Below are 9,947 nucleotides of genomic sequence, written 5' to 3'. Positions count from 1 at the left end.
TAGAATGTCATCGAAACCTAGCTCTCCACCACCATCCTCCCATGGCTGACTTCTGCTCTTGCTCAGCTGCAAAACATATAACAATGTTTTTCTCTAACATCTTTGATGATGAAAACAAATCCATTAACCTGGATAGGCAAAGAGAAAGCCAAGGCTCCTGAATTGGCTCTACAACCAACTCAACAGAGATTGTCCAAACTTCAAAGCCAAAGAGAGGTCCTTTTCTATGCACTTTGTACAGGCATATATGTCCTTCCAAGTTCCAAGTGCGGACCTTGTTTTTGTTTTTGTTTTGCACTTTCTATTGTACTCCAACAACACAATCCTAATGCATTTTATGCACATCTAAATCAAGCTAGAGATTACTACAATGGCAAAGTACAAACGTGGTCCATGGAAGGCTGGCATCTAGTGTTCAAGTGTTATTGATGAATGCACAAGTCTTACGGGATCCATCTCTTTCCTATGGAGGCTAATATATATATAATTTGGTTTAAAAATGCAGCATGGCTTGTGGAGGGACCCGAGTTGGGTGGTGGGTGAATTCGTGATTCGAGTACTTGGTTTTGTTTAAAGCATGCAATGCGTGGCTTGTGATTGTTCCTAACAAGGAAAGGCGGAAGCTTCCCAAGCTGTCCACATATGAGACGTCATTAAGGTAAACCTTTGGGTCTGATGGAGACAAGGCCAATTCGTCTATTGTTTGAGAGCCTGAGGGTTTCGAATCTTTTGATGTTGGGACCACTCATTGAGTCCATTCTATTGGGATTCATGTGGTTGGCCGAAAAAGAAGGAAGAAAGTATGGTCAACAAAAAAGTAATAAGATGACTTTTGTTTGGTTGGAGTTTTCAAAGAAGAAAGACGGAAAAGTTGTATTCCCATGGAAATATGATTCCCACATTTTATAGAAAAGTCTTTTCCATAAGAAACATGGAAAAGTTACTTTTTCGTGAGCTGAAAATCACTCCATTTTTATTTATTTATTTTTCCAAAAAGCCCTTCAGCATTAAAGAGGCATTAAAGACCTAATTTTTATTAAGGGTATAATAGGAATTACATATAACTTTTATAGGAAAGTGGATGGTCAACCAAATATAAGCACTCTGAAAATCTGTTATTTTTTCATTGTCAACCAAACATGCCAAAAGTACTTTCTCAGGCATCCTTTTTACGAAAACTGCTTCCCAGAAATCATATTTCTAGAAAAAAAAATGCTTTCCGCGAACCAAACGAGCCCTTAGTATTTAGTGGGTTGGTTACAGCATTGATTTAAAGTTTTTTAAGCCACACAGTCAAGAGGTAGATGATGGAGATTTATCATTAATCATCATCTCATAAGTAAAAGCTTTTTCACGAAAAAAAAGAAACATATATATATATATATATATATATATATATATATATATATATATATATATATATATATATATATATATATATTGGGTACTATTATGACATTGTAATGGATCTGGGGCATCTCGATCTTGTATTGTAATAGTCTTCATATGTTTATGACTATCATAGTGGCAATTAACTTGATAACTAGTTACGGCAAATATAATGCACCATTAATGTAATGTAATATAAAAAGTTTTTGAATTTTTTTTAAAGATAAATTGGGGGGCTATTATGATATTGAGAACAAAAGGAATAGTAGTAGGTTGTTTGGACCCTCATGGAGGCTTTTGTTGTACAAGAGGACATAACCCTCCATCCCAATGGAAGTAAGAAAAATTTAAAAAAACTAAATATATTCATATTGATGCAATGAAGTCAATCAGTTTATGAATTAACTAACCACATTATATTGGGGATGGTGCAAACTAGTAAACTCAGCCTATGGTCAAAGTACTGGACTAAGAATATTCTTTGAAGCTTGTCATGATGCTAGTGGTCAACTTAAAAATTTTCCGCTATCTTGTTGAAAGAGTTACAAGAATAAATTAGGTTTGAATTCAAAAATTTGCCCTCCATGCCCATCACGAGACTACATACATTATTCTACCAACAATTTCCTTTTCACTCACGAAAAAAAGAAAACCAAGATGGTCTCCCACTTTTATTTTAAAAGGCCAAAATTCTTGCCACCTTGAAGACTCAACAAATTTCTTAGTGAAAATTGAAGCATTAAGACCAATTTGTTTGAACATGTTTGAATGAAGTATATGATATTAGAGCTCCTAAACTGCATTATAGACTAGTAATTGCACACTTCCTTTATTTATGAAAAGCTATTGAACGAATCTTTTGTAGGTGCTTAGACAAGTGTTCAACTAACATAATTATTAGGAACTTAACAGTTGCTTAGACAAGTGTTCAACTCGCATAATTATTAGAAACTTAACATTCCCCAATATGTGATTGGCAAATATAAAGAGCACAGTCCTTGCAATTAAATTAGAGTGTTCGTAATTCACTCTTTGTGAAAGCTTAAAATACATAACTCCAGATTATCTGCACATAATCAGGGGGTTAAAAAAATGAAATATATACTCTCTTCAAGTCTTGAGTAACTCGAGTCGACTCAAGTTTAAGAGTTGGAGTTGACTCAGTAATTAGTCTGAGTCTCTTGTGGGCTACCACTGATTTGTGGATGGGGAGTCATTCTAGATCTTATCATGATTTAATAACTACAATAAAGTGAACTACTCAAAACCAATGGACCCAAACTGACTTGGCCTAGTTTTGAATATTCTTGGCTGAGTTCCTCCTACTATGCTTGCCATGATCATGCTACCAATTGTCTAAACCAATTAAAAAATAATTCCAGTGCAATTCTTTTTCTTCCATGAAGTTATCAACTCCTTCAATTCCAACATGTAATGCTTAAACAAAGTGAGTGGTGGATTTCCAGATATAAAGTGGTAGCTAAAGAGAGAAGGAGATCTTATGGCATCTTTCGTAAAATCTAGTGCTTCTCATGGAGTATGCCCCACAAAAGACCTTATCAAAGATAAGACAAGTTTGGTGAGAAAAAAAAAAAGTCTGAAGAGTATCCATTATCCTAATGCCAAGTGGCTTTTATTATGTGCGTTTACTCATACAAGTCTAAAGGCAGCAGAAGATAAACGACTGTTATTATTATAAAGTGATTAATTGACCTAGGTCTATGGCAAGGCTTCAAGTAGCTGCTTGGAGAATTACATTATTAAACGCACTTAGACATGTGAAATCGAGGTTTAATAATGGGATCGCATGCATAAACAAAGAGTAATAGACTCGGTCATCCAAGTTCAAAAAATTTTCAAATCCTTCCTGAAATTATTTATTATTTTTTCTTCACCAAAAGATCTGCCAAACATGCTACCTATGTTCTTAGTAGGCTTGAATTATAAAAGAGTAATACATCATATTTTATGTATTTGTTGAGATTATATGCGCAGTATATATCGTAGCTAGGTCATGTGTGTAATGTTCTTTACCTCCCTACTGGAATAGAGTTGGCACCTACTAAAATTTTGTCGGCTAAATTCAAAACTAAAATAACTTCATATAAATTACCTACTAATCAATGTATATTGATTTATTTCTCACCATTAATAATGCAAAATTGTAGTGAGTTATGATTTAAAAATCCATTCATGTTTTTTTTTTATAAAGATATTAGAGAGAGAGGGAGACATTCCATACACTTGAGTGGATTAGTTTAATTTCTTTGATACTCCATTCACAAGATTTTTTTTTTTCAAGTGTAAACAGAATCCAAACTTTAGTACGAGTGGATTAGTTGCAGAAGAAGTGAAGATGGCACCACCTCCAGGGTTACGCGTACGAATGGAAGACGTCAGCGAAATCATTAATATAAAAAATAAAAATAACCCCCAAAGGACTCGGTCTAAAGACCACGCGTCACCTGGGGATCTCCCAACAGGACCAGCCCCCCGATATGATGGACGGTGCTGATTCTTTCTCATTTGGACGGTGTCGCCCTCCTTCGCCGCCTTCACTTTTCGCGTGTGTGAGACTCACATTGGAGCAGTCAACCTTCTCGGATTCATACCGAAGCTCCCCATCCAAGTCTCTGCTCCTCTATCCTCCGAGCGCGCGCATAGAAAATTGTCATGCGAGCGTAGAATACACCGTCCAAGAGAGCACATCCGAGGCCCGCATAAATATTTCCATTCACGCATTTCGGACCCCACCTCCTTTTAGAATCGGCTGACGCGTCCGCTCGACGCGGTTCCGCCGTCTCGGTGACGTCAGCGATGGCGGAATAGAATATTCCTTACTTTACTCGCTCTTCGGTACAATTATACTACTGCCTGTTGCGAGGATTTACGAAGGGTGCCCCTCGACGTATCCTTAGGCCCACGCGATCGGTGGACTTCGTTTCAGTCACGACCGTCTGATGAGATCATACGGTGGCAGGGGATGGGTCAGATTCTCGCTCGTGGCTTCGATGGGGCCGTGATTTGGAGCTGGGAGGGTCCGCTGAGTACAGTGGCATCGGCGTAAATAATTTGATGTGGGAGGTTAAGTTGGAAAACGGGTCAGGTACTCGGGTCTTCCGAGCTCCAAAAAGAGGCGGCACTCCGGAGAAAAAGACGCCGATCAAAATATAGAGAGAAAGAAAGAGATCGATCCCACCCCGACACACGCACAGGAGAGTGAGAGGAATCGTCGACCGGGCCGACGACGCGCCTTGACGGTCAAAGGCTGCGTCTAAAACCTGGGCTGAGGTTCCTTCATAAATAGTCCCTTGAGAATATTATTTTTATAAACAAGTACTCTAGTGCATCAAGATTGCACTGCCTCCACGAAATTTAAACTTCTAGATTTGCATGAAACATGTCTCTTGGGTGGGCCAGCCTATCCGTATTATCTTCTGAAATGCTTGACTATAGTTTTAGTTTATGATTAAATTGTCAAATTTAATTGAATAACAAGCAACTCAACCATTAGCTAAGTTTTTTAAATGTAAACAATAAAGTACGGAAAATAGTAGATTTATAATAAGCTTGACACTTGCCACCAACTCCATGGCCATCTGTTACATGCTTCGTAACAAATACAAGTATTGATTTGAATATATTTCAGGACATTCAAATGGAATTATTAGCTTTTCATAGTTTTTTCTTTTTTTGTTTACAATCTAAATAATGGAAATGATTTTTTTTTTCATACAATAGTTTGGAATCACTAGTAGCACCCTAATCAGGGACCAAAAATCCAACCCTCATCTTTGTTAGGGACTTGCATGCAAAATCGCATGAGAGCACCGTCAACTAAACCTTAACCCAAACTCCAACCCCATAACCCCAGTTACCAAAAACCCCTATCACCGTCACCTCCGACACAATCCGCGGTTACCGCAGTACGGATGGCGTAGGGACACGTGGCCCTTTCGACGCGCTTTGCCTCCCCGCGGCACCGCCTCATTAAATCCCCCAATCCCCTCCCCCTCCCAACTCCCCCCTCCCCTTCTCTCCTTGCTCGAACCAAAAGCTATCTCTTCTCTCCCTAATTCCATCGAAATCCCTTCCGTCGGCCTCGAAATGTGGTGATACGAACCCTTCTTCGAAGCCATACTCCTCGAAGTTTTTCTCAGATCGGAAATAGAGAGAGAGAGAGAGAGAGAGAGAGAGACGATGTCGGAGAACTGCGCCGCCGCCGCCATCGATCCCTGGTCCTGGATCTCCGATGCGTTCGCAAAAGAAAACGAAGCGCTGACGAGAGCCCTCCAGATCTCGCTTTCCGGCGTCGACTCCACCGTCTCCACCCCCTCCCCCGTGTCCGCCGATGCCCTCTGCTCATCCCCCTCCTCCCTCCTTATAAATCTTATCAATCCTGAGCCCCCCGTCTCTCCCTCCAATCCCCACTCGGGCTCGAAGCGACCGGCGGTGGAGGTGGCGGCGCCGCCGGCGACGGGGAGGATCTCGAAGAAGAAGTCGCGGGCGTCAAAGCGGTGCCCGACTACGTACATCAACGCGGACCCGGCCAACTTCCGCCAGATGGTCCAGCAGGTCACCGGGGTCCGGTTCGGCGATGCCAAGCTCCCGGTCGAACCGGTGTTGAAGCCCGAGCCGCAGCGGGCCGCCGTGAGCCGGCCCGCGATCCTGCCTCAGAGTTGCCTCCCGACGCTGGACACCTCTGCTTTTTTGTTGGACCGGGCCGCGGTTGACGTGCCGGTGCCGGCTTCGCTGGGTTCGACTGGACCGGTGGTTGACGGGCAGGTCGGGTTTGAGTTCGAACCCTTTCCGAGCTTCCCGACCCTGGAGTCTTGGGGCGTCATGTAGGCGACATCAGTAGAGAGAGAGAGAGAGAGAGAGAGAGAGAGAGAGGAGCCAATAAATCGTTCCCCTCATGGGATGGTTTAGTTTTGGTTTTTTAGAGACGTCGACCAGGGTTTTTTTCTTCGTTTCTTTTTTCCTTTGCTGTACATGCAGTGGAGCGGGGGTCAGACTTCTGCTTTTTGTTGTCTTTTTTACTATGAATAGTATGGTAGCCTTCTAACTACGGATACTGATGCAGTTTCTCAAACCATTTTATTCATTTATACTAGACTAAAATGAGGACTGAAAGATAGATGGCTCATGTGACGCTCATGCTAGTCATGATTTTAAGGGACTGCGCTGTGTATTTTATCCTTTATAGAGATTAGGAGTACAGCCAAGATTCTTTGCACAATTATGGCTGGTGCTTTTGTTTTTTCTAGCTTCCAGCTTCTCTGAATAGCTGCCATTAAAAGATGGATGACCATTAAATATTATATAAACTATTTTGTTTGATAATTTATTCATCTTCATTCATAGATGTACAGTATTTTATAGTGCAGCCTAAAAAACCCATGCTTCAAAAGGTATGTGTGTAGTGATTTTTTTCTTTTTACGTTTTTAATGACTTTATATCAACCTAAAATATGAGGGAGAAGGGGGAGTGAGATGCAAAGAGAGAGATACTATTTGGCGGTCAAGGTTTTACCATAGAAACCAAACCCATGTGAGTCATGGGTCAAGCTTATGTTTCTAGAAATAAAGATCTTACCTTGGAGGCTAGTCCCGTATATATGAATCATGCATCTGGCTTGTGTTTCTAGAAATAGATATATTCGGGGAAGTGTTCCTTTCATGAGGATAGCATGGAGCTTTACTTGGATGAACGCCTAATTAGCTTTGGTCTTGCATAATGTAATCAGCTTTGATCTTGCATGGCACAAGGGTGAGAAAAGGAAATGACATGTCGAACCTTCTTAGGTTAAATCTTCAAGGCACATCTAAAATTTAAATTGCTTAGTAATTTTGCCCGGTAATGTATACCGTGAAAAGCTATCAGGGCCCACCCTTGATTAGATCCTCGAAGAAAAATAATAAAAGCCCTCATGCATGGGCATGTTGGTGAAAGTGTTTAAGCTTTTAAAAGGGAAAAGCTTCATGCATGTCTCCAAAGTCTTCCTTGAAGTTATGTAACTCATGGTTTTCTTCTGAACTATCAGAGGAAGAAATCAGTATTTGGGGAGATTATTGGATGAACATAGCAGTTCCCTTTCTAAAATCTCTCTTGACTCATGATTGACAAATGGATTACCACCAGATTCAAATGTGACCTGGTGTATGCCTATGGAGGCTATCAGAATCATGTACTTGTTGAAGTCGAGAGCCACTCATATAGAGCTACATGAGCTGAATATTTCTTGAGAAAGAAAAAGATATAAGACAAGACTTAAAAAAAATTAATACTGGAGAGCAGGGTACTGCCTATCCCTTATCTGTTGAATCATATATATGCATTAAGTCGAACTACATAACCATACCCTCTTTTCTCTTCGATCATGAAATAGTTTCTTATTATTGATAGTGTAATTGAGATGAATTACTCAAATTTCTATCACACAACAACAGATTGGGCATCAAGTAATGATGCCATTTTTAAGCGGACGGAAAATCTATCAACTATCAAATGAATTATACATATGGTTTCATCTATTTCAATCTTCGCTTGCAATGATATAAAAGAAACTAGAGAAATAATGGAACAACAAAGAATCCTCCGAGACATCATCAACATGAGACTTTGAAGATTTCCTCTTTTTTTTTCTTGTTAGTTGCTCAAAAGTTTACTTAGCATTTGTAGTGTTCGGAAATAAGCTTTTCTGTTAGATGCCGATCATTCGGACCAAATATTTTGATAGTACGGTCTTATTATTTTTTTAAAATATTTTATTTTTTGATTTTTGATGATGTCTTTATAAATTTATATTCAACTTGCGTAATTTATCGATTCTAAAAGCATATAAAAAATCTAAATTTACTATGAAGAATTTTTAAGCTCTGAGGATAAGAGAGGAGCTTAGCTGCGGAGTACTTCGACGTGAGGACAGATTATTAACGCCAAGAGTCAAACAAGGAGGCTGTACGCTAGGTTTGAAAGATCGTAGTACGAGAGAAAAGATGCCATAAGATGATGATAACACCAAGAGCTTGTGATAAAAAAATATTGTGGTATTCCTTGTTCTCATGTGATGGGTGGGAGATCGAGAAGAAAGGCCGGCTGCCGAGAGGGGCAGTTGACGGGCAATATGATGGTGTTGCGTGGTCAGAGGACAGGAGCCGTGGGGTGACGTGCCAGTTGACCGCTGCACTGCCCCATCTCCATATACTTATCCTGCTCACGCGTACGCCGGAGAAACTCTTCAAATTGTCGTCGCCGCGTCATTCTTGCAGCATGATGACATAATATTTAGTATTTTTAGTTTCAACTTTTAGATAGTAAAGAATGTGTGTGTACTTCAGCGAACGGCTTGGATGGAATTGCGGTATGCGCGATATGTACTTCAAGCGAGTTCCATTCTCTTGAAGGGCGATTCGGCTACGGTGATAAGCTAGATCTGGCAGGACATTCATAGCGATGGAGGAGTTCATCCTTTGCTCCGTGACATATAGTTGATGGTGAGGCAGAAAATTACTTTTCGAGCTATGCATGTATATCGTGAGGCTAACGGGGCAGCAGACTAGGTGGAGCGTATGTTGCGAGCCACTCAGGAGGTACCCTATGGGTTAGTGAGGATGACTTACTCGATGCATTTCGGAATCTTTTGATTATAGATTTTACTGGGTGTATTCATACATGTATTATATGAAATGCCTGTTCTAGCAAAAAAAAAAAAAAAGAATGTGTGTGTGCATGTATTTAGAAAGACTAACGGAACTGCAGATTGAGTGGCTTCTTATGTGGCCTGCCATTCCGACAGCACCTTCTGGGCTGAAGAGAGAGAGTTGCTTAGAGTACTTTGAAAATTGGACCCGTTCCATTTTCTAAGTCAGATTTGCATTTACTGGCTTTAGACTCGAGTACTCGACTTGACTAAACCCATTTAAAATTTGAATAATTTTGGATTTTCAATCTTACGACCCGCCCCATTCTAATCCGGATCTGTAAAAATTATTTGCGTCCGCAAGCCGCAGCCTGCAGAGGTGCAAACAAGTTCTGAAGCCATGGATGGATTGACCCGAATCGAGCTTGAATTTTTTGGGTTAGCTTCAGATAATACATAGACCCGATCCAACTCGTTGGGTCAAAAATTGTAGCAATGAACCCGACCCAATCTACTATTGGATTGAATCTGGATCCAAAATTAGAACCCAAACAAGAAACTGAATTGGGTCAGGGTCACTTATGACACGACCCGACCCATATGCACCCCTATATTTAGCTGATGATCTTACTCGTTACATCCTCTAATTGGATTCTGATTTGTTTTCAAACAAGCAATTGCATATGAGAAAACCTTATAAATGTTTTTCGCATGAGAAATATCATATGTTCTTTCTCAAAAGTAGCGAAATGTTATGTTATATAATTTCCTTTCCATAAGCAATTTGGTGCACATGAAAATGTAGATTCTGGCATCTTAGATCTTGAAATCACAAAATTTTCTCTCCTGTTTTTTTTTTTGGCCTCCTTTGGTTGAGTACAACTAGTGTGGGGTGGATTGCAAGGATTCGACAGC

At 40.2% G+C, this 9,947-nt stretch overlaps 1 protein-coding gene across 1 annotated transcript; it reads left to right on the top strand.

Annotated features, from left to right (window-relative positions):
* Positions 1-5,442: 5,442 nt before the first annotated feature.
* Positions 5,443-6,457, top strand: LOC103709044 (VQ motif-containing protein). Its single transcript, XM_088703271.2, has one exon. It carries the CDS (start codon positions 5,590-5,592, stop codon positions 6,235-6,237), a length of 648 nt encoding a protein of 215 aa, XP_088559397.2. The 5' UTR covers positions 5,443-5,589; the 3' UTR covers positions 6,238-6,457.
* Positions 6,458-9,947: the final 3,490 nt, after the last annotated feature.

Source organism: Phoenix dactylifera, chromosome 8, assembly GCF_051530095.1.
Source record: "Phoenix dactylifera cultivar Ajwa chromosome 8, Ajwa_hap1_PhDact_Kaust_v1.1, whole genome shotgun sequence".
In the NCBI taxonomy this organism is placed as follows: domain Eukaryota; kingdom Viridiplantae; phylum Streptophyta; class Magnoliopsida; order Arecales; family Arecaceae; genus Phoenix; species Phoenix dactylifera.
Note: the sequence above shows the minus strand (reverse complement) of the source record. Positions and strands in the feature narration are given on the sequence as shown.

Excerpts from the sequence above, each read along its gene's own strand:
- LOC103709044 (XM_088703271.2), top strand. The coding sequence starts at position 5,590 with ATGTCGGAGAACTGCGCCGCCGCCGCCATCGATCCCTGGTCCTGGATC.